At 59.2% G+C, this 23,711-nt stretch overlaps 2 protein-coding genes across 4 annotated transcripts in view; one reads left to right on the top strand and one right to left on the bottom strand.

The window, feature by feature from the left end:
* Positions 1 to 4,879, bottom strand: part of CLPB (ClpB family mitochondrial disaggregase) — a 74,148-nt gene extending 69,269 nt beyond the window's left edge. For all 3 annotated transcript variants that reach the window (XM_082279065.1, XM_082279067.1, XM_082279066.1), the window contains exons 1-2: positions 4,178 to 4,879; positions 3,247 to 3,298 (exon numbers count right to left, since the gene is read on the bottom strand). In XM_082279065.1, coding sequence (XP_082135191.1) covers positions 3,247 to 3,298; positions 4,178 to 4,853 — 728 coding nt within the window. In that variant the 5' untranslated portion in view covers positions 4,854 to 4,879. The remainder of the gene's footprint in view (positions 1 to 3,246; positions 3,299 to 4,177) is intronic.
* Positions 4,880 to 8,009: 3,130 nt separating this feature from the next.
* Positions 8,010 to 15,081, top strand: STARD10 (StAR related lipid transfer domain containing 10). The gene is made up of 6 exons (XM_082277407.1): positions 8,010 to 8,272; positions 12,071 to 12,218; positions 12,440 to 12,543; positions 12,730 to 12,847; positions 13,584 to 13,636; positions 13,713 to 15,081. Exons 1-6 carry the CDS (start codon positions 8,090 to 8,092, stop codon positions 13,938 to 13,940), a joined length of 834 nt encoding a protein of 277 aa, XP_082133533.1. The 5' UTR covers positions 8,010 to 8,089; the 3' UTR covers positions 13,941 to 15,081.
* Positions 15,082 to 23,711: the final 8,630 nt, after the last annotated feature.

Below are 23,711 nucleotides of genomic sequence, written 5' to 3'. Positions count from 1 at the left end.
GATCTTCTTGGTACCTCCCACCCTCTCTCACATGGCCATTTTCTACACTTTAGACCTAAAAGATTGCATTTCCTAGTCACTATATTCTCATGTTTTCATGTGCAGAGGGCCATGACCAGCTGTCAGCTGAAGAAGGCACTTGGAAAAGGTCAGCACCCCACTTCAAACAGGCCTGAAGCTGTATTAGAAATACCACCCTCTCAGCCTCCCCTCTCCTGACTCCCCAGGGGACAGTAGTGTGAAGGGAGGACAGGTCATGTTCCATGTATGGTGCTGCACAGCTGGATTGTCACACTCCTGCCCTGTCAAGGCTCAATTTGAACTTTGCCCCTTGTAGGTGGAGAGAGCACTGAAGGCAAGACTCTGTCTCCTCTGTCAGCTCTGCAGTAGCTCTGGCAATCCTGGGCTCTGGAAGCTTGTTGTCAAGAGATGCATGGAATCAGAGAGTGGTTGGGGTGGGAAGTGACTTCTGGAGATCACCTTGTCCAACCTTCTCCTTAAGGAGGTTCACCCAAACAGGCTGCACAGGCTTGTGTCCAAGTGGGGTTTGAATATCCCCAAGGAAGAAGACTCCACAGACTCTCTGGGCAGGCTGTTCCAGTGCTCTGTCACATTCATAGTACAAGGTTCTTTCTCATATTGAGATGGAACTTCCTGTGCACCAGTTTCTCCTGATGCCCCTTGTCCTGCTGCTGGGCACGATCGAGCAGAACCTGGTCAATCCTCTGACAACCTCCCTGCAAACACTGACAGACAAGGATGAGCTCCCCTCTCAAGTCATCTCTTCTTGAGGCTGAACAGCCCCAGCTCCCTCAGCCTTTCCTTGTAAGAGGGATGCTCCACTCCCCTAATCATGTTTGAGGCTGAAACTGCCTGCAGCAGGGCGAGTCAGTAATTTTCACCATTCATGCTTTTTGCACAAGCAAAGGCATGTGCCAAGCAGAGTTAGGCAAAAAGCTTCAAACAGTGGGAAGGCTGCCAGACCCACGGGGAACAGGATGGGAAGGAAGGCTCTGGAGAGCCTTTGCAGAGGGATCTGGACAGGCTAGCTCGATGGGTTGAGGCCACTGTATGAGGTTCAATAAGGTCAAGTGCTGGGTCCTGCACTTTGATCACCACAACCCTGTGCAGAGCTACAGGCTGGGAGCACAGTGGCTGAAAAGTGCACAGCAGGAAAGGCTCTGGGGGTGCTGGCTGGCAGCGGCTGAACGTAAGTCAGGTGTGCCCAGGTGGGCAAGAAGGCAAATGGCACCCTGACTTGTATCAGCTACAGTGTGGCCAGCAAGCCCGACGCAATGACTGTTTGCTTGTACTAGGCACTGACTAGGTACCTCAAATCCTGTGTGCGGTTCTAGGCTCCTCATGACCAGAAAGACTTTGAGATGCTGGAGAAGGGCATCCAGAGAAGGGCAGTGGAGCTGCTGAAGGGTCTGGAGCTAAAGGGGCTGATGAGGAGTGGCTGAGGGAGCTGGGGGGACTCAGCCTGGAGAAAAGGAGGCTCAGGGGGGACCTCCTCACTCTGTACAACTCACTGAAAGGAGGGTGTAGCCAGGTGGGGGTCTGGCTCTTCTCACAGGAGAGGAAACAGCCTCAAGTTGTGCTATGGGAGGTTTAGGTTGGATGTTTGGAAAAATTTCTTCATGGAAAAGGTCGTCAAGCTCTGGTGCAGTGATGGAGTCCCCATCCCTGAAGGGACTTAACTGACATGTAGATGTGGCACTTGGAGACATGGTTTAGTGGTGGGCTTGGCAGTGCTGGGGGATTGGTTGGACTCAATGATCTCAGAAGGCTTTTCCAACCCAAATGATTCTGTAATTCTGTGACAAAGCACAGAAACAAAGGGAGAAGCTGTAGATGTGCAGCCCAGCAGGATGGCATACAGCCGCCAGCCCTACCCTGACCAGCTGGAGCACAAAGCATCCCTCTTGCTGTTCTGCCTGGCCAGGCTCACAAATCACCCAGACATCCCTAAACAGCAGCTTCCTGCAATTACAAGCAGCAGAACACATGTGCCAATTAGCTGCACACCAATATCCTCTTTGGCCCTTGATCCAGGCCAGATCTCAGCCCTAGGGTGCAGCAGACCCAGGCTGCTTCATCCAAGATCCTGGAGACTGGATGGAACATCCCCTGGCTGCAAGCCAAGAGGGCTCTCCTCTCCTTCTCCTTGTCCTCAGCTATCCTTCTCTTCTCTTTCCTTCTACACAGAGACAGCAGCTCCCACCTCCCCAGGTGCCTGTGCTGGGTGGGAGATCTCAGCCAGAGACAGAAACACATGTGTGGTGTACACAGGAGAGCAGCAATGTCTCTTCCCATCCTACACGAGCTGTCACGCTGTCAAAAAAATCTGAATTCCATACTGGATGAGGGCATCACTCAGGACCTGGGAGACCTTTCGGATTCTGAGAGATACCAGGTAGGAGTGCCAGGCTCTGTTCCAAGAAGCAACTCCAAGGTTCTCACGCTTCTCACTTTATGGGAGACTTGCTTTCCTCCCACAGTCCCAGACCTTGTCCCCTGGCACTGGGTGCAGCAATTGGTGAGTGACACAGCAGTGCTGCTCACAAACCATCCTGGGAACCTTTGAGTCTCTCCCGGCAGGTTTGGCCACAGGAAGAACATGCCTCCTGGGGACCAGTCACATGCTGAGCCTGAGAAACTGGCTTTTTGTTACCACCTCAGGGAATGTAATGCTGCTAGATGCTCCTGAAAGGTGCCATGGCACCACCCCAATGGGACAGGCACAGCCAACTGTGACAAAAAGCCTGCTGCCATGGGAGAGGAGCTCTGGAGATGCTCCACTCCCTAACAGCTATATCTTTGGTCACCCAACCACTCACTTCCATGACTTCCTTGGGCAGGTGGATCTCTCTCCTCTGCTCCTTGTGGGACAAAAGGCTCTTGGAGAACTCCTGGCTCAGGCTGAGGAGCCCACAAGGGCTGTTTGTTCAGAGACAGACCCCAACAAATGAGCCTCTGTGGGGTGTCGATCACAGGGGTACGTTCTATCTGCACAGCACAGCCTCACACTGCCCTCTCTCAGCACAAGGAAGTGCGATCCACCTCCTACTCAACAAGTAATGGTGCTCCCCATCTCCCCCCACCCACTCTGGATCTGAGATGGTGAGGTGAGCACCCCATGGGGACTGGGAGCAGCCAGCCCCTTCCTTTCCCAAGTGCTGACAGGCTTTCCTGCCTTCCCAGCCCTTGGCACACTGCTCTCACACATCTCAGAACCCTGCTCACCTCTTGACTTCCGAAACGTTGTTAATCCTTGCAGCTTCCAGAAGAGCATCCTCTGAAACGCAGAAAGAAGGGAGAGGGAGTTAGTATGGAGGCACACACACAGACATCCTAACCTGGAATGTGCAGGGGCTGCTGCTGCTCAGAGCTCTCATTGACCACCCCAGTGAGGAAGGGACTATTCCCGTGAGCAGGTTACCCAAAAACTTCTCGCTGTCTTGGTGACTGACCCCTGTCCCCCATCACACACTCTTGCGAACAGGGGGCTGTGGGATGCAGCAGGAATCCCAGGGCAGTGGGCATTGTCACCCCAGGGTGTCACAGCCTCAGTCAGAGGTTTCCAGACACCACAGCAGTGTTCCTACCACAGAGTCAGAATGACACCCCCTGGCTAGAGATGGGAAGAGCAGCACCCAGCTCTGGGAGATGAGATAAGGGATGGTTTGTGTTGGGAGGGACCTTAAAGCTTATCTCATTCCACCTCTCTGCCATGAGAAGGGGCTCCTTCTACTAGACCAGGTTGCTCCAAGCCTTGTCCAACAGGTCCATGAACACTTCCAAGGGATGGGGCAGCCACAGCTTCTCTGGGCAACCTGTGCCAGGGCCTCACCAACCCCCAGAGGCAAGAATTTCTTCCCAATATCCCACCTAACCCTAGCTTCAGGGTTAGAAGAACCCAGCCAGTGGGAAGCCATTCCCCCATATCCTGTCTCTTCAGACCCATGTCCAAAGTCTCTCGCTAGCTCTCTTGGAGCGCCTTTACCCCTGAAGCATTAAGGGTAACCCCTTCCCTGGAGAGCTTCCCAGGCCAGTGCCAGTGGGCAGGTTCCATTCCCCGAGGAGGGACCCCACATCCCCTCCCAAAGGGCACAGGACCCTCTGTCCTGCATCCTGCCCCTCCCGCCCCGGGGCCGGCCCCAGCAGCGATAGTCACCCTTGGACAGGCGGTCCCGCAGGTAGCAGTAAGCCAGCGCAGCGATGAGGGCAGGCAGCCCTGCTCCCGCGGAGCAGCTCCCAGCGCCGCTCTGATGCCTGCCGGGGTCTCCCGCATGACAGCCGTGCTTCTCTGCACCTGAGGGCCATGGCGTCGGCTCTCTGAGGGATGCCATGAGGCTGGACGATGCTCCTGGCACAAGGCAGCCAGTGCTGGCCAGGCCGGTGGCAGGTGGCCGGGGGGTCTGCAGTGGGGCCAGACCTGGAACAGGCAGCCCTGGCTTCTCTGCTGTAGGGGTCTCCTTTAGGCCTGGCCCATTAACTACGAGAGAGCCCCCTGGGCCTGGCCCTATTGGTAAAGTGGGGCCTGGCGGAATAGCTGGCGGAGACCCCCCGGGGACGGCCCCCCTTACCGGGGGTTTCCCCCCCGGGCCCCTCTGTCTCCCCCTGCAGGCCGCGATCCGCCACGGCAGCCTCGCCCTCGGCGGCGGCGCGCGATCACGGCGCCCCCTGGCGGCCAAGATCGGGAGCAGCCGCGGTCCGGCGGTCCCGGCCCCCTCAGCCACAGCCGCCGCCGCAGTCCCGTAGGCCGCACGTGATGGCAACCACCATCGCCGCGCTCGGAGGAATCGCGCCAGCCCCTGTGGCAGCGGGCGGAACGCCAGAGAGGCCAGCATAGTCCCCTCGCTCCCCGCGCTGCGCCGCTCGCACCTTACCCCCCCCCCGTCGCTCAGGCCGGTGGACCAAGATGGCGGCTGCCGGCCGGCGGAGCAAGATGCGGGAGGCGCCAAGGCATGCCGGGAGATATAGTCCCCACCGCGCCCTGCGCCGCGCTTGTCCACCGCCGCGGACTACAACCCCCGGGAGGCACCGCGGCGCGGCCCGCCCGGAGCATGCCGGGAAAAAGGCGTCGGATACGGGACATGCAGGGAAGTGGCTGGCGGGCTCCGGCAGGGGGCGCAGCGCAGGGGGGCGGCGGGGCAGCGCTTTGAGACCCGCCCGTGTTACGCAGAGCGGCAGCACAGGCGCGCGTGCCCGCACACTCGGGGCTGTATTTGCACCGTACGCACACGGGCACGCGCATCGAACCACACACACACGAAACACCACACACATCAGACATCACACACACACCACACACACATCACAAAAGTACACATCACACAGACACACCTGCACTCACGCATGCACGGATGCACGCGGGCACACACATGAACTCACATGCACACACGTGTATTCACACACATGCAAACACGGGTGCACACACACACGTGTGCACTCGCACACACGGGTGTTTCTGCATGCACACATGCAATGCCACACGTGTGCACACAGGAACTTGTGCACACGTGTGCATACGCATGCTCTCCTGTGTACACAACTCCCGTGCAGCCGTGCACACACATGTGCAGCACTCGTACCCCCAGGGAGGACTTGCACATGTTGTGGTGGTACGAATGCTGGGCATCTGCTGCAGGCTGGGCTGAGAGCAGATGCCTCTGGGGGACGCCTGTGTGGGCACAGGCACGAGCATGCATGTGTGTGTGAGTGCACATGTGTGTGTGCATGCTGTCCTCCCAAAGTTGCCCATAGCCCTTTCCTGCCCCAGGATTTGCCACCAGCAATTCCCATTCCAGCCAGTTCCTCCTGTTTCACCCCAATTTCCCCCATTTCCTCCCATTATCCCAGCAGCCATTTTCCCAGTTTGCCATCCCACCATCATTCCAGCACTTCCACAGGGTCCCACAAACTCCTGGGTTAAACAGAGCTGCTAAGAAGATGCATTTTAGGGATTTGATTTTTAAAAGAATTCTTTTTTTAAGAAAGACTTGGGTTTATTGCCTGAGTTATTGATTCCTGGATTTAGCTCTGCACACTGCTGGCACATGCAGGATGGCAGAGCAGGGATAAGGATTGGGAGCCAGGAGACTGGGAAAGACCCAGGAGTGTGCGAGAGGGTGTCAGAAATGGGCATTTCTGTGCCCAGACTGGGGCTAGCAGGACTGGGAGTTGTTACAAACAGCCCAGTGCTCCCAGTTCCCCAGTCTACTTCCCCAGCTCTATCAGCTCAGTGCTTCCAGTTCCCCAGCCCAGCTCCCCCAGCTCCATCAGCCCAGTGCTCCCAGTTCCCCAACCTAGATCTTCTAGTTCAATCAGCCCAGTGCTCCCAGTTCCCCAGCCCAGCTCCCCCAGACTGACTGCTGACTCCCCTTGCTCAGTTGCTCAGTCCAGTTCTTCCAGCTCTAACAGCCCAGTTTCTCTAGCTCCCCAGCTCCTCCCATCATGCTCCCCAGCCCAGCTCATCGGCTTCCCCAGCCCAGATACCCCATTCCCCCAGCCTGTCCTCCCTACCCCATGACTCCCATCTGTGTTCCAAATTGGGAATGGCATGTGGTGCCACATGGCTGGGCTAGCTGGGATGGTGGGTGCTCCTGCTTCCAGCACCAGGACTGCAGGGGGCTGGGAAGGGCTGTGGTGTGATGGCTTTCACCTTTCCACTTCCCTGGAGACAGGGTGGGAACATCCCAGGCTTCCACCGCAGAGCAGCCAGAAAGGGCAGGGAGAGAAGGATGAGGGGAGAGGGTCCCCCAGCCCCAGCCACAGCACCCTGTCCCCAGCCATCCACTGCAAATGTCCACTTCCAGTGGGACAGGATGCCAGAGATTCCCTTGGCTCCTTTTCCCAGGTGAGGATGCTGGGAGCAGTGGTGTGGCATGGCAAGCCCTGCAATGCCAGGTCCCTATCTCCTCACAGGTGCTGAGCATGGTGACATCCCTGTGCTCCCCTATCCCTCTGACTATTGCATCCCTGGAAGGGCCTAATCCTGGATAAGGGGCTCGGTACCACATTCCTGCTGCCAAGACAGGCTTTGCTTTGCCAGTCTAGGTACGTGCCATGCTGCTCCATCATCATTTACACAATTATTCGTGGGAGCTGGAAGAGGGTTCCTAGGTGCTCCCAACTGGAAAGAAAGAAATCCTGACTCGGCAGCATTTTTGGAGCTGGATGGGAGCCAGAGCCTGAGCTCTTCCAAAAATAACATCCTAGTCAGCACTGCCAGTGGCAGCATGCCCACCTGCTCCTGGCCACGGTACCGTGGGGATGCCACAGCAAGGCCCAGCACTGGCACAAAGGATGGATAATGCTTATGTGCTGCACGGGTACAGGGCATCGGGTCACAGTGACAATGTCTCATAAGGGTGACCTGCAGCCTGGAGAGGGGCTGCGGGCCTCTGTCCTGCACTTGTGTCCCCTCCTACCCCAACTGGAATCATGGAATCACTTGGGTTGGAAAAGCCCGCTGAGATCATTGAGTCCAACCACTCCCCCAGTACTGCCAAGGCCACTACTAACCCATGTCCCCAAGTGCCACATCTACACGGTTTTTTAAACCCCTCCGGAGATGGGGACTCCACCAGTGCCAGGGCTGGACAACCCTTTCTGTGAAGAAATTTTCCGACTATCCAACCTAAACCTACCCTGGTGCACAGTGCAGGTGTCCCTTCGAGTGTCACAACTCTCTGCACTTGTGTCCTCCAGCTGCTCCCGGTCCTCCCACTACCTGGGCTGCTCCCCTCTGCCATGGGCTGCCCTTCCTCCCAGTGCTCCCAGTTCCCGCCTGGTCCTCCCGGTTTCAGCCTCGACGTTCCCGGTTTCCCCCCGGCTCCTCTCAACTGTTTCTCCTGGTGCCCTCCCCCATCGAAATTCCCCCAGCTACTCCCTCCCGGTGCTCCCGGCCCCCCCCATTTCCCCCCAGGTCTCCCCCCGATCCCGCCCCTCGGTGCTCCCCGCCCCGGGCCCGCCCCGGGCCCGCCTCTCCCGGTCCCATCGCGCCCCGCGCCCCGCAATGCCGCCGTAGGGGCCGGCGCCTCCCGCGGCACCGGCACCGGCGGGGTGGGGGTGTTCCGGGGCCATGTCGGGTCACGACGGCGGCATGTCGGGTCGCGACAGCGTGCAGATTCCCGACGACCGGGACTTCGGGGCGTTCCGGGCGCAGTGCGAGTCGGAGAGCGGCTGGAGCCTCACTTACAGCAAGGGCGGGGTGGGGGTCTGGGTGCAGCTGCTGGAGCCCGAGCGCGCCCTCCACAAGATCAAGGTGAGAGCTCCCGCTCGGCACACCCTGGCACACGGTGAGACATCCCCACCCACCCTGGGCACCCCGGTCCCACCCCCGCTCCGGAATCCCCTCGGGACTGGGGTACCCAGCGGCACGGGGATGGCGCGGGGACCCCGCGGGGGACCTGGAGGCAGGAGGGACCCTGGGGCGATGCTGCACCTTGGGCTTGGGAGGGGAGCGGGGACCCCACAGTGAGTGGGAACTAGGGGGGTGAACCACTACCCAGGGGTGAGTGGGGCTCCCAGGGAATAGTGGGGTCCCTCAGGTGATGCAGCACCTTGGGGCGAGTGGGGACTTCGCCGAGCTGGCCCCCGATGGCAAGCAGGGATTAACTGGCACACCAGGACAAATGGGCAGTCTGGGGGATTGGGGACCCCAGGACAAACACAACTCCAGGGCCGAGCCAGGGACAGATAGGCACCCCTGAGGACAAAGGGGCTGTACAGGGGGAACTGGGAACTCAGCCAGGGACAAACAGGAACCCCCAGGGTGTGTAGGGCCATGGGTCCTGGGTGCTGCCTATCCCCACTTCACCCATTGGGAGCCCACCTCCTATGCTTGCTGCACACCAGGGCTAGGCTGGGGGATTCCTTGGAGCCTGTGGCCACCAGCCTGCGGTCACTGGGGTTGCTCCCCTTGCCCAGAGCTCCCTATGTGCCCACTGCATTTCCCAGTGGGTCCCTTCCTCCTCGGTGCCAGTGTGCTGGCACAGGCAGGTGCACGCTCATCCTGGCTCATCCCTCTTGCAAAGCAGGACACTGGAATGGCAAGGGACAACTTGAGACAGGAGCAGTGTCCAGATGGGGTTACACTGGAGTCCTTGGCTGGTGTCCCTGTCCCTGGTGCCACCTTCATGAAGCTGTCCTGTTGTAGTGGGTGGCATTGCCCTTGCCACGGTGCCAGGCCCGGGTGGTGGCAGTGGTGGTGACTGTGGCAGCAGTGACGATGCGGCCTGCTCACACACTGCTCTGCAGCAGCCGTGCGAGCAGTTGGCACTGCTGGAGAAACCTGTCCCTGGGGCACTGGCACTGCCTGTGCCCGGCTCCTGCCATGGAACCACTGGGTTGCTTCCACCGTAGCACGTTGGAGGGGTTTGGACTGCTGTGACCGAGGAACAGGTCTCTGTCATGCCCTTGTGGCAGCAGTGAACCCTGGGAGGGGAGGATGGTGGTCTCTGGGGTGTAGGGACTCTCTAGTGCCATTTGCACCCTACCCTGTCCCCACAGTGGTGGGGACCCGTGGTGGGTGGGATGTGAACCATCCATCACTGTGGTGTCTGGGCATGGCTCTGTGGGACGGTGCATCCTGGCCCCCCCTGGCCCCCCCCCCCCCCCAAGCTCCTCATGTCCCCCAGCCCTGCTGCTTGCTCTTGGGGGTTGCATCCCAAAACATCCCCTGGATTGAGGTTACGCTTGGGTGCGTCCCCTGCCTGTCCCACAATCCCAGTGTGCCACGTTGGCATAGCAGGGACCCAGCCCACTCCAGGATGTCCTGGCACGGCTGCTCCCGCCAGGGCACCTGGAGCTGTCTCTTGCCTGCGGGGGTCCCTGAGCCAGGTCCTGCCTCTTTCCACGCCCTCCTGGACAGATCCTGCTTGGAAAGATCCTGCTGGGTGTTCATGTGTTGATTCCACTGGGTGTTGGAGACCCTGTGGGGTAACAGTTCTTGTCCCCACCCTGTGGCCCCCAGCAGTACCCAGGCCCACTATCCCACCCAGGATAAGATGCTCCTGCTGGATTTTGAAGGGCTGGACACATGTGGCATTGCTGATGTGGCAGGGCAAGGTGCAGCCCAGGGGTTTCCCCCTCATGCTGGGGGTCTCTGTGTGGGTGCTGGGGGTTCTCTGCAGGAGCTGTTCTTTCCTAGGAGCTGGTTTCCCCCTGAATTCATCCTGGATTCTTTGCTTAATTAAGTGGAACCTGAAAGTCTCGCCCTGCTTTGAGGCTGCCGCCCCCTCCTCCCCACCCCCCTCCATTAGGGATGCAGCTCTCGTCTAACCTGTTTTCTGAAGGCTGGGAACAAGTTGGTGCCGTGGCTGATTCCTCAGTGGGACATTTGGTGGCCTTGGGACTGGCTACGGGTTGGGGCACCCCAGCCAGGACACCCCATCCTAACCGGTGGGGCAGTGAGTTGGTGCCTGGGAATCTGAGGTGTCCCAGGGAAGATGGTTTCGCCTCTAAATGGGCTGCTCCGGAAGGATGGCCAGGAGCCATCCTGTGGGATGCAGTGGAATGATCTGGGGTGTTGGTGAAGCCGCCAGTGTGGCTGAGCTTGGGGACCCCCTTGGTGGCGGCAGCCCTGACCACTCCCCCCAGGCAGGGGTGGGGGAGTCTCCCCTTTGGATCTGCTCCTGTCCCAGTCTGGCACCCATTCTATGTTCCCTCGGGCCCAGCATAACCCCAGCCCTGGGGACTTCATCTCTTCCTCCTCCACCTCCTCTTCCTTCTCCTCCTTCTCGCCCCATCAGTCAATATTGACTCAGGGCTGGGGCGTGCAGCTCCGGGCACTTCCCAGGTGGCACCATCCCCTCTCCTGCTTCGACCCCCCTGGCACCCCCTGGGATGTGAGTCACCTGCAGAATAGGTCCTGCACTACTGGCTTGACTAGCCTTGCTGCTCTGGGAATAATCTGAGCATGGTGCTGGGCTGGCCTGGCTGCAGGTGGGAGCAGGGGTTCTCCAAGCAAGTCATCCAGGCAGACTGTCCCCAAAACTGCCCTGCAGGGCTGGGTGTTCCCAGACAAGTTTTTGGGTGAATGGAGGAGCTGGAGATGGGCTCTGTGGAGCAGGGATGGTTCTCTGAGATTGAGGATAAGCACTGTGGGGTTGGGGGCAGACTCCATGGGCCAGGGATGGATCTGTGGGGTTGAGGATGAGCACTGTGGGGGTGGGGCTGGGCTCTCTGGGGCAAGGATGGATTTGAGGATGAGTACTGTGGGGGAGCAGGCTCCGTGGCTGTGTCCCACCAAGGGGCCATGTGGGGCCATGGCTGTGCCCCATTGCTGGGTGCTTTTGTGCCCCTTCCCGGGGCTGGGGGGTCTCCAGTACCATGTGCTGGGGTGACAGGGCCACCCCTAAATCCTGAACCCCAGGGTCTGGGGGACAGGAGGGGCTGGTGCCATCCCTGGGGATAAACAGGAGCTGGTGGCATTCCCAGGGACACGTGCTGGCTACTCTCCTTGCCCCATGCTTGGCTCCAGCACCCTTGACCTCGGCAGATGGCATCCCTGCTACTGGGGTAGCCACCCTTCTCCTTGTCTCCTTGCCTTCCCTGGATCTGGCTGCTGTGATTACAGAGCAGCTCCCCACTCTGCACCCCCCCCAACCCCTTCCGTGTGATCCATGCTGCTCCAAGGCATCAGGCAGAGCCCCACGTACTGGCTCCCATGTGCAGGGATGCCACTTTGGGGGGAGCACAATGATGGGGGGGCAGGTGGGAAGAAGGGTCCCCTAGTACCTGGGACTCAGCTACACACTGCTTTAAAGCCCTGCATGCCAGTGCTATGGGGTGACTTGGGGTGGCTCTGGGTGGCAAACTGAGTTGCTGGTTGGGGTCCCCACTGCCTCCCTTCTGCCTGAGGGTCCCCACTGCCATCCTCTTACGAGTTCCCCACAGCCACCTTCCCACCTGGGGGTCCCAATGGCTACCCTTCTACCATGATGTCCTCTCTGCCATCCTGTTGGGGGTTCCCACAGCTGACCTCCTGCCCAGGGGTCCCCATGGCCACTGTCCCACCCTGGGGGCCCCAGGTTGTTCTCTCATGCCCCCTGCCTTGCAGTGCAGGATGGAGTGCAGGGACGTGCCGGCGGAGACGCTGTACGACGTGCTCCATGACATCGAGTACCGCAAGAAGTGGGACACCAATGTCATCGAGACCTTTGACATCGGGAGGCTGACGGCCAACTCCGATGTGGGCTACTACGCCTGTGAGGAGGGGGCCGGGGGATCTTGGGGATCCTGGGGGAGGGCTGAACCCCAGGGCTGCTACCACTTCACCCCTGGGTTTGGCATCTAGGGGATCCATGGTGTCTGGCATTGAACGGAGGGCCTGGACACCGGCTTGGGGGAATTTGGAGGGCAGGAGGGGACTCCATGCTTGGAGGTGGGTGTCTCACTCCAGATCATCCCACCTGGTGCTGTCCCTTAGGGAGGTGTCCCAAGCCCCTGAAGAATCGGGACGTGGTCACACTCCGCTCCTGGCTGCCCATGGGCTCTGACTACATCATCATGAACTACTCTGTCAAGCATCCTGTGAGTTTAGCAGGGCACCAGGGGTCCTGTGGTGCTGGGCTGGGGCTCACTCAGAGCTTGGGGGGATGGGTTGGAGAGTTGAGAGGCTGCTCTGGGGGGTTGTGACAGCCCTGCTTGTGGCTGGTGCCTGCTGTACCCCACCTGCCCTGCCTCTGACTCATGTTCCCACCTTGTTCCTCACCACAGAAGTACCCCCCCCGCAAGGACATGGTGCGGGCAGTCTCCATCCAGACAGGCTACTTGATCGAGGGGACGGGTGCCAAGAGCTGCACCATCACCTACCTGGCGCAGGTGGACCCCAAAGGTAAGAGAGGGACCCGTCGCTCTGTGCCCTGGAGCTTGGCACCCCCAAGTCCTTCCCTAATGTCAGTGTGTGCTTGGGGAGACTCAGTGGGGTCTTGGGGGAACTCAGGGGGGGCTTACTGGGGGCTCAGGGTGGGCTTGGACCGGGGGTCTCATGGGTTCTCAGAGTAGGCTCATTGGGAGCTCAGGGTGGCCTCTGTTGGGGCTTAATGGGGGCTTTGGGCTCAGTGGGGGCTGAGGGTGAGCTGGGTGGGCTGAATGGGCACTCACTTGGACTTAATGGGTGCTCAGTGGGGGATTCAGTTGGGGCTCTGGGACTTCAGGGCATGGTCGGTAGGGCTTCAAGAAATCTCAGGCTGAGCTCAGAGGGACTCAGGGTGGGTTCAGTAGGGCCTCTGGATATGCTCAAGGTGGACTTGGAAGGGCTCATCAGCAGGAGCATCTCAAGACGCAGTCAGAGCCAGACAGACCATGGAGCAACGTCAGGAGGAAACGTCTTGGGCCTGTTCTCTTGAAATCTTTTATTTTGGGGGTCAAAGAGGGACCCAAAATGCTGAAATCACTGTTTTTGACCTCTGCAAGAGCAGAGAGCAGTGTGGATTGAACCCTGTTCCCTCTCTCCAGCCGCATGTCCTTGGTGAGAGTGCCGTGGGGGTCCCATGTGTGGGGGTCCTGGTTTTTGGGCACCTGGGGGATGCTGGGGGTCCCACTCCCAGCCACCCCTCCCTTCTCTCCAGGTTCTTTACCAAAGTGGGTGGTGAACAAATCCTCCCAGTTCCTGGCCCCCAAGGTGAGTTTGTGGCACTGGGGGGGGGGTCTGGTGTGGGGGCGAGGGGTCCCTGTGCCCATCGCGCTCTTCCTTCCAGGCAATGAAGAAGATGTACAAGGCATGCCTCAAGTATCCTGAGTGGAAGCAGAAGCATGATCCTCACTTCAAGCCCTGGCTGTTCCCGGAGCAGAGCCGACTCCCAGCCCTGGCACTCTCCGAGCTCTCCCTCCAGCATGCGGATTCCCTGGAAAACATTGATGAGAGCTCCCTGGCTGAGAGCAAGGAGGACCGTGGCGAGGGCAGTGACGAGGACAGCCTGACCTGATTCCCCTAGGAGCTCCTCTCCTTGTTCCCCAGGCTAGGACAGCCTGACATGACCCCCACTGGGGGCTCCTCTCCCTGTCCCCCCACTTCCAACATGGTTTGTGTCTCTATCTCGCACACCTGTACACATGCACCCCCACTTTGGGTTCGGGGGGACCCCCCCATTGTTGTACCCCTGTCTGGGGACAGTAGGGACATACTGGGTCCCCCAGGGTGGGAAGTTGAGGCTTACCTGGTCACTTAGCCCTTGTGGGACACCAGTGTTGTCCCTATTGGTGGCAAACCCAATAAGTGCCCTTCAGCTTTTGGGGGGCCAGAGGAAAAGGGGGGCCCTGTGCCTGCTCCCCAGCCCTGGAGACCCCCCCACTGTGCTCCCCATCTGCCCTCCATCCGTGCTTCCCATCTCTGTTACGGTCCAACAGAACTGCCTTCATCCCATGGGACCCCCGCCCCCAACAGACCCCCAGGGGCTGCTTGGGCACCTGCCTGCACCTCTGGGCATGCAGAGGGGTTTGGGGGACTCCTGGCACCTCCTGGCATGCTGAGAAGGAGGGCCTTGGGGGTTTTTTGGCATGTCCAGGCATGTAGAGGGGAGGCTTCTGGGCTCCTGGCACCTCCAGCATGTTAGAGGGGATATTGGGGTCTTATAGCACCTTCAGGCATGTGGGAGGAGTTGAGGGGCTCATGGCACTTCCAGATGTGCTGTGGTGGGTGTTTTGGGGGCTCCTGGATCTCCATTCATGTTGGGGGGGGCGGGGGTCTTACGGGCTCTCAGCATCTTCAGGTATTTTTGGGGGAGGTTTTGGGGTAAGCTCGCACCTCCAGGTGTGCCGGGTGTCTCTGGGGGCTCCCAGCATCTTCAGGCACATTGAGAGGACTTGGGGGGGCTCCTGGCACCTCGAGATGTTCTGTGGGTCTCTGAAGGCTCCTGTCCCCTCCCCTGCCTTTCCAGGGTGGGGACCCTTTCCAAGCTGGGTGCCTGAACCCTTCCTCCACTGGAATTTGAGGCCTTGACTGGGGGTTTGGGAGCTGGTCTTTGGCCATGCTCCTGCCCCCTCCTTTTCTGGGGGTGCAAAGGGAGATGGGAGATTTTGTACCTTGTACCGGAGCCGATTATTTAGGAATAAAATAATTAAATCTGGCATGGGAGGGACTCCGCCTCTGTCCCACTTCACAGCCATCCCTGTCCCCATAGTGCGCTCTGGAAGGGGGTCTCTGCTCATGGTGGGTCCTGGTGGGACCCTCAGGGGTTATGGGGACCTCCAGGGGGGCTCTGGGTGACAGAGAAACCCCTACAGTGAATTTGTGCTGGGCACTAATTAAGGATGAGGCTACAAGCCCTTGTAGTGGGTTTTCCCACAGCCCCAGCCAAGCCAGTAACACCAGTCCATTTCCCCCAAAAGCACCTCTGGGAGAGAGGAGATGGGGTGCTGAAGTTTGGGGGCACTCTGTGGGGGTACATCATGGCTTCTCCAGAAGGAGAATCCTGGGGAACAGAGCTGACACCCCCAGGGACTGTGGGCCCTGTGTGGAGCCCTGGGACTCTTGTCTCCTCCTGGGATGCACCCAGGGGCAAAACTACTTGTGCACTCCACTTCTGCCCCCCTAGTGCTCTGGGCACCCCAAAACCTCAGCAGGCCCCAGCCCTTCTCTGCACCCCAGCAGGGTTTTGGGGGGTGGCGTTGTGGGACAGCATGTGCCAGTCTCTGTGCCTGTGTCTCTGGCACTGTGGGGATGGGATGGGGACCGGGTATTTGCTTCCCATTTCTCCTGTCAACTTCCAACCCTCCCCGCCCTCCCCCCTCCCCCCCCTCCACCCTGATCCCAATTAAAAATAGAACCCAATTAAAAAGGGACCTGGCCACCACCCCCCTTGCAGGGTAAAAATGGAGCTGAACTGGAGACAGGACGTACTTCAGTGGCTCCGGAGCCAGGGGGGCACGAGGCGGGCAGGTGATGGGGTAAAGCCCCTTGTGCGAGGGGTTTAGGTCTGTCAGCTCTGGGAGGTACAGCCGGGGACTCAGAGCTGTGGTACCAGAGAGAGAAGATGACTCCAAAGGGAAGTGGAATATGCTCTGGCACACGTCTGGTGCCAGGGGGTTTGAGCAGAGCCAGGGCTCCGGTAAGTTATGTGGAGGGGGCAGTGATCTTGGGGCTGTGCTGGAGACATCCTCAGGTCCTGACATGGGTGATCTCTGAAATGCTGCTGGGAAGGACTACAAGGCTTCAGCCCTTCAGGGATGAGGCTCGGGCATTGCCGCTGGCCCCTGGGGTCTCGGACAGTACTTGGTTGTGTGACACCCCCAAAACTGAGTAAGGCCATGGCACCCTTATTCTCTGCTGAAGGCTCTGGGAGGGTATCCCACTGGGAGGGGATCCCCCTGGATGGATCCGAGGGTCCAGGATAGGAGAGCAGGGGGATGTGATGGTTCTGGGGAGCAGGATGGGATAACGTGGGGAGTGTGATGGCTCTGGGGAGTGGGATAGGGGAGCGGGATGATGTGATGGACTGGGGGAGTGGGAATTCTGGGAGTAGGGGGGATGCAGGCAGTAGAGGAGCTTTTTGGGATATTTCACACTGTCCCCCTGGCTGAGCCCCACCGAGCACCATACCCTAATTGTGGGACTGAGCCACGGCCCCTCCTGCCCGTGGCCTCGCGTGGGCGAGGGGCCTCGCGGGGGGGCCTTCCCTCCCCCGGAGCAGGCAGCCAGCGTGTCCCGGTCCCTGAGAGCCGGGATGAAAGGACCATTGTCCCAGGCTGGGCAGCCGTGAGGGCTGGCCATGGACACCCCACGTCCCCTCTGTGTCCCCAAACCCTCCCACTCTCCTTCTTACCCCCCACCAAGACCTTGGGAATTGTGTGGGGAGGCAAGACCCCCCCCACAACCCATTTATTATTTTTTTGGGGAAAGTCCTGGCAGTCTTCCCCTTGAATCCTGTTTCCATGAGGCAGCCAAAGCTCCGTGCCGGGAACAAGCCTGGGCCTGGCAAGGGGGGCCCTGAGTGCCCCCGCCCCGGGAAGCGCCCCGGCATCCTCTGGGAGCCGCCGCTGCCACCAGACAGAGGTACTGGGTGCTCCAGGGGGGCTGGAGGGGAAACGCCAGCTTGGGGGGGGGGCGGGGGGTGCACTCCACCTCCTCAGCCGCGGTTTCTCTCCTGGGGAAGGTCGTATTTCTTTCCACGTGCTTCTGTGGGTCCCTGGGCACACAGTGCTGGGGGGACAGTGGGGTACTGGGAGCTGCTGGGGCAGTGGGGGGAGTATGGATTGTTTCCCTGCTCAGGGCAACAGCGCTGTGCCCCCCCGTCGTTGGGGTACTCATGCCCCGGACTAACTGCAGTATACCCGACCCAGCTCAGCCCCGGTACTCCCCAACCAAATGCCAGTATGCCCCAGCTCGCTCTCAGCACACCTTAGCTCAACCGCAACATGCTCCAGCTCACCCCCAGCACACCCGAGTTCAATCCTACCTCAACCCCAGTACATTCCAGTTGAACCCTGGTATTCCCTAGTTGCCCCCCAGCTGCCCCAAGCAGACCCCAACTCATTCCCAGCACAGCCCCACTGAACCTTGGTATACCCCAGTTCACCTCAGCACATCCCAGCTCAAACCTAGTATATTCCCAGTATTCATCCCAGTTTAATCCCAGTACTCCCCAGCTCCCCCCAGCACATCCCAGCTCCTCCCCAGTATATTCCAATTCACCCCAACACATCCCAGCTCAATACCAGCACATCTCAGCTTAACTCCAGTTTAACCCCAGCCTTCCCAGTTCGCTTCCAGACTATCCCAGCTTCCCTAAGCAGACCCCAGCTCAGCCCCAGTCTCTAGGAGGCCCTGGCATTGCTGATAGCCCTCATTCCTGTGCCACTGCAGGGGTCCTACTGCCTGGTTGGGGTGAGGGACATGTTGGGGGATACTGGGTACATGGTGGTGCTGCTGATGCCAGCGTGAAGCTGGGAAAAGGGGACCCTGAGGGCCCAGCTGGCAGATTTGTTTTCTGCTGGGACCCTGGCATGTCCCCATTCACGGCCAAACAACAGCGTCAGCTGTGGCTGTGCCAGAGCCCCTGCTAGCAGTGCCTGAGCCACACCAACCACCACCAACAGCACCCAGATGCTGGGTGATGCTGGTAGTGGGCTTCCCGCTTCCCTTGCTCTCTTCCTCCTCTTCCTTGCTGCTTCCCAGTCTGTCTGGCGAGGCCTGGAGCTTTACCAGTGCTGTGCAACTGGAACTGGGATGGCTGGCGGTTGCTTTGTCCTCCAGTAATGCCAAGCTGGTTCCATGGGACACCTTCACACTGCTGGGGCCATTGGGTTGGTGTTTGGGGTGCCCAGGGGCTGCACCTGCACAGGGGGTTCCTAGGTCTAGCACAAGTGCAGGGACAGCAATTTTAATTTGTGGATTCAGCCCAAAAAGCCAGTTTTTGGAGGCACAGGATTGAGTGCTGGAGGTGGGTGGCTGTTCTGGGGTGCTGGGAGGAAGGTGGCAAGGAAAACAAGAGCTGCTGGTGGTTTTCAGCTACTGGGAACGAGTTGTTATGGGCCACAGCCAGGACATCAGGGATATGGATATTTAGAGCAGTATTAAGGATGCTTTTACTGCCAGAACTTAGAAACAGGGTGAACCCTTGGGATTTTGGGGGTGTCTCAGGGGAGGCAGGGAGTGATGCTCCCCCATGCAGGGAGTGATGTAGCTCCTGTGGCAGGACTCTGTGGCCATGGGAGATTTGATGCTTGGGGAAGCTTTGCAGATGGGCCCCCCAAATCTACAGGAGAGCGGGGGGCTGGCTGTGTAGAAAGGCTTTTGCAAAGCGGGGGTGGGTGCAGGTGGTTGGCGGTCCCCGTACTTCTGTCCCTGCACTTCTGTCCCTGCTGCAGCATCCCCTGGCTCGGCTTGGCTTGTCTGCAGTGCTGTGGTGGCCAGGGGGATCCAGGGGGTGGCCCTGGTATGGTGTGACCCTGCTGTTGGGGACAGGGCCTGTGCATGGGGTTGTACCCCAATGAGCGTGAAGAGGAGACGGGAGGGCTGAAAAGTGGACACCCCATCCACAGCTGGAGGGGTCACCCCTTCCCTATGAGACTTTCATTTCCCACTTAGGGGAAAGTGAAACAGGGGCCCACATGGTTTCTGTGCGGGGTGTTGGGTGATGGGGCTGATTTTCCATGGAGGAAGGAGGTGCCGTGCTTCGCAGGGGGACCCATCAGGGACCCATCCTCTGCAGCTGTTGGCACAGCCCCCCCCCAGCATTGCCAGACCCTGGGATATTGGGGCTCCTCTGGGGTGGCTGTGCACATGTGGTTTGGCTTCCTGACCCAGTTTGCTGGCAGCTTCCATAAAGTGTGTCAGGAGCTGAGAGCATTCCAGTGGAACTCAGTGGGTAGTGACAGCATTGCCAGATGTATTTACCCCTTTTATGGCTGGATTTTACCCATTTCTGGTCGGATTTATCCCCTTCTTCACTGGATTTGCTCATTTCTGGCTGTATTTGCCCCTTTTCTGGCTAGATTTGCGAGGCAGGCAGCAATGCTCTGGAAGGGAATGCCAGGAAAATCGCCTGTTTGTTGGTGCCACAGCCTGGGACATGTTTCAGCTTCCCAGGTTTTACCTCCACTGGGGAAGGGGAATGCAGGTGGGACCTTGGGGAAACGAGGAACCCCCAGTTTTCCTGCCCCCTTGTCCCAGACTTCTCACCCACCTCATCACTGTCCACCTTCCACCTCTATGCACATCCCCCATCTCCACACAGAGCCAGCTCAGGGCAGTTCCCACGTCGGGGCACACCCTGGCGTGTGTGTGTGTGAGCCCTCAGGCCCCTGAGCAGGGGGCCGGGCACCCTCTGGCTGCTCCACATGAACCACCTGGAAATGGCAATGCATGTCAGAGGGAGGAGGCCCCAGAGAAGCAATTCCACTCCTGGATTGTGACTCTGCAAGCCTGAACTCGATCCCTGAACAGTGCCTGGGCGGTTTGAATATCATTTGCAGTTTTTTTGGCTGAGAAGATCTTGAAAATGAAAAAGCTTCACCCTCCCAGGAAAGACCTTGGGCGCTGCCACGCAGATGGGAACCCACTGAGGTGGAGTGTGGAGGGTTTGGGTGGGAGGGGGTCTGTGGAGTGCTGGGTGCTGTCCCGGGACCCTTTGTTTGCTTTGGGGTGTTCGCTGCTTGCTGAGGATTCTGCTTGAGCAGTTTTGGGGTGAGGATGTGGTGCTTTCAATTCCCAGCTGGGCTGGGAATTTGCGGTAGCCCTGGCAGGTCTGTTGGGGACATCAGGTTCAGCTCCTGGATCCAGCAGGGACATTGGCCTCATTCGGGCTGGCCATGGCCCCTGGCTGAGGATCTTTCCTTAATTTAGGCAGGAAAGGTAAAAATTGCTGTGATGTGAGACTGGTTGCCCAGTGCTGCTGGAGCATGGCAGCCGAGCAACCCCCTTCCCACTAGTGGCCAGCCCAGTTCCCACAGGTCCTTCTGCCACCCAGCTTTGCCCCCTGTGCCCACAGGAACCCTGGTGGGTAACAGCTTACTGCCCTCCCTGGGGATCCACAGGGGTCCTGGGGTGGTGGGACATGGCAGCCACCTGCCTGCTCGTCCCTTTCTGTCCAGTGGCCAGAGCTCAGCTTGTCCTGCTGCCCCACATTGCCCCGTCCTTGGTGCCTGGTTCCTGCCACAGTACTGGTGAGCTCTCACTTCCCTGAGATCACCCTGCCTGGCTCTTCCTTCCTCTCCTGATGAAAGCCCTGCCCCGTCCTTCTGTCACCCAGGGCTCAAACAGCCTCAGGATCCGGCCTTCTCGTTCCCCATGGCGGCTGTGGTCAGTGCATCACCGCACTGAGGCCTCACGGTTCTCTTGGGGCCCAGGGTGGCTATTGCACCACATCCCAGCTCAGAACTCTGCTCGGCTTTCCGGAAAGTTCCTACTGCTGAGGTGGCGTTTGAGGAAGTCCTGGGGCAGGCAGAGATCCCTTGGCAAACTTCCACCGCGCCAGCTGGACCACAGGCAGGTTGGCCACCTCTTTCTGCTGAGCCGAGGGACCGTGTGCTGGTAACTAGCTCTCCTTGATTAATGAGCCCACAGACCTGGGGAAGAGGAACATGGGGTGCAGGCAGGGTTTGCCTATATTGGAGGAGGAATTGCAATGGGAACTAGATCTATCATGCGGGTGCCAGAGACCTGACAGGGCTCCTATGCTGGAGTTTCCTGTCTCCTGGCCACTATCCTGGGTGCCATTGAAGGGACAGGCAGGGGAGAGCTGTGGGATGGCCACCACTTTACTGTCTGGTGCTTGGGTGCTGAGTGCAGCTCTGTCACTGACATACTGATGGCCCTGGTCACACTACTCGATCCCCGGCACTTCGTTAGGGGTAATGTTGCTTACCTGGGGGAAGCCAGAGCCAGTGAAGGGAGCATGCTTGCCTGTCACTCCCAGTCAGAGCCCATAGCCTCCCCATGGCATACACAGCTCCTTAATTGAACAAGCCCAGCCCTCCCTAGTGCCCCACCTGAGGGTTGGGAAACCCATGGCCCAGAGAGCAGTGGTGGGATGTAGTGGGCAAAGGGTGGGCACACCCCTGCAGCACAGGCGGCTCCTCCCTGTGCCAGGATGCTCAGCTCTGCTGGGGGAAGAGGTGCATCCTAAACCCTCTGTTGAGTTGAGGGCATCTGAAGTGGGCTGGGGTGGCTGTGGGAGTCCCCCAAAAAGCAGCCAGCACCCAAGTTTGGGGGTAGAGGGGCTTGCTGAGCCCCTTGGTCCAGACAAAGGGGACCAGCACCAGGGACCCCCAGATCCTTCATCCCCAGCAGTTGGAGAGTGAGGGCTGTGTGGGTTTGGGATGGGGCTTAGGGGTCTGGTGCTCATGTATTTTTGCATCCTGGCTTATCCCCCCAGAGCAGCAGTGCCACCGTGCCAGGGTGCTAGCAGCCCTCACCATTCCCTCCTCACACCACTTGTCCAGCCTTTAAGTCTCTTACAAAACAGCCCCTGTGGTGTTGCCTAATCCTGGGGAGGAATGTGGTGGGTCAGCACTGGGAGGATTTGCGCTTGGCAGGGGCCACAGCCAGGGTTACCCCCTGATCCCCAGCAGCCAGCTGGGTTAAGGCATCTCCCTGTGTTGATTTTGCTTCTGGAATATCCTCATCTTGTTTAGCACTGAGGTTAAATGATTAATGATTGAAGGAGGGAACCTAGCGAGGGCCTGATGAATGATTTACTTGGTGAGGGCAAAGGGCCTGACAGCGCCGGGGAGCTGCCAGCCTGGCACACTGGGGACCCTGCGCTTCCCTTGCTGAAGTTTTGTCCCCATCCTTGTCCCCGGTGAGCAGCTAAGAGGGCCCTCAGCCACCCCAGGTAGTGCTGGGACAGTGCCAGTGGTGAGTGCTGGTGCAGCTGTCCCTTCCTGATAGGTCTGTCCCACCACTGCGTCGATGTCCCGGCACAGCACTGGGGATGTTGGCACTGGTGTCAATGGATGACACTGGCAGTGACTCCTTGGCTCTAGCCAGGAGGGGCAACATTTGTGGGAGCCCCATACTGGTGTCACTGTGTTTCTCTCTGCTCCTCCATGGTGTTTTGCCTCTGCAAGCAGCGCCCAGCTGGGGTTGAGCCTGCCTGTGTCGGTGTCACTGAGATCTGGTGACAGCAATGTCACCCAGCACCATCACTTATCCATTTTCAATAATAGATGAGGGCTTTCTAGGTGTGGAGGTGGGAGAGGGAATTTTATTCTGATCCAGGGGTTTTTGTGCTGCTGGTTGGGATTGCTGGGACCAGTGGGAGGTCCTTGGTACTGCTGGTTTCGCTGGTGCTGCCAGCAAGGAGCCACAGGGCTCAGCCAGCCCTGGGTCCCCTTGCTCCTTCCTTGGACGCTTGGTCCTTGAAGCCTGAAGGAAAGTCAAACTGTGCCAGGGAAGTGGCATTGTGGCCAGATCCCAGCAGCACCACTGGGATGCTGGTGTCTGGAGGTGCAGGGGTCACTGGCTGTGGGGACCCCATGGTGTCTCAGGCTTGGCAGTGTCCAGTTAGTGCTGGGCGGAGGATGAGCCTTGCTCAGCTATGCACTGTGCACTGAAACCGCAAGTGCTGCTGAGGGCTGGGACCTGCCTGAGTCACAGAAAGTGTGACTCTGACAGCAGACCAGACCAGCCTATTTATGGCTCCAGGAAATCCTCTGGCTCCTTCTTAGCAGGTCTAAAAAAACCTCCAGCAAACCCAAAATAAGATGGTGCCGGGGTCACTACCAGTGCTGTGTGTGCCGGCATGATGGGATCTGCCTCCTGCCCGGAGCCTGCCAAGGCTGTGATGCTGGTGGGTGGGAAGGGCAGGATATTCCATCTGCTGCTTGTTGGGATAACAGGGATTTGCCCCGCCAACAGCTATGGTGTGGGATGGGTGTTCTGCTGCAGGAGCTGGGACACCAAGCGAGCCCCCATGTCCCAAGCTCTGGGTGCCACAAGGGCACACTGCTAGGTGTGTGCACCAAGGGTGCTGCACAGGTGCTCTGCCAGCACCCCAGGGTGCCATGCTGGAGCAATGCCAAGGACAGAAAGGGCTCTGGAGCTGGGAACAATGCTGTGGTGGGCATATGGTCTGTGAGGAGGGGTTTGGTGCCATTTGGGTTGGGGGCTCCAGCAGCAGCACCCTGCCACTGCTGTGATGGGGACAGCCTGGAAGAGGGGACAGCCTTCTGGATCCAACTGTCCATGTCACTCCATCCTGGCTTGCTGCTGTAAACTGGAGAGCTGCATCCCGGAGGGTGACAGCCCTGAGGTGCAG

This window comes from Coloeus monedula (genome assembly GCF_965178545.1).
Source record: "Coloeus monedula genome assembly, chromosome: 3".
Lineage (NCBI taxonomy): Eukaryota > Metazoa > Chordata > Aves > Passeriformes > Corvidae > Coloeus > Coloeus monedula.
The sequence above is the reverse complement of the archived record's forward strand: the minus strand, read 5'-3'. Positions and strand labels throughout refer to the sequence as shown.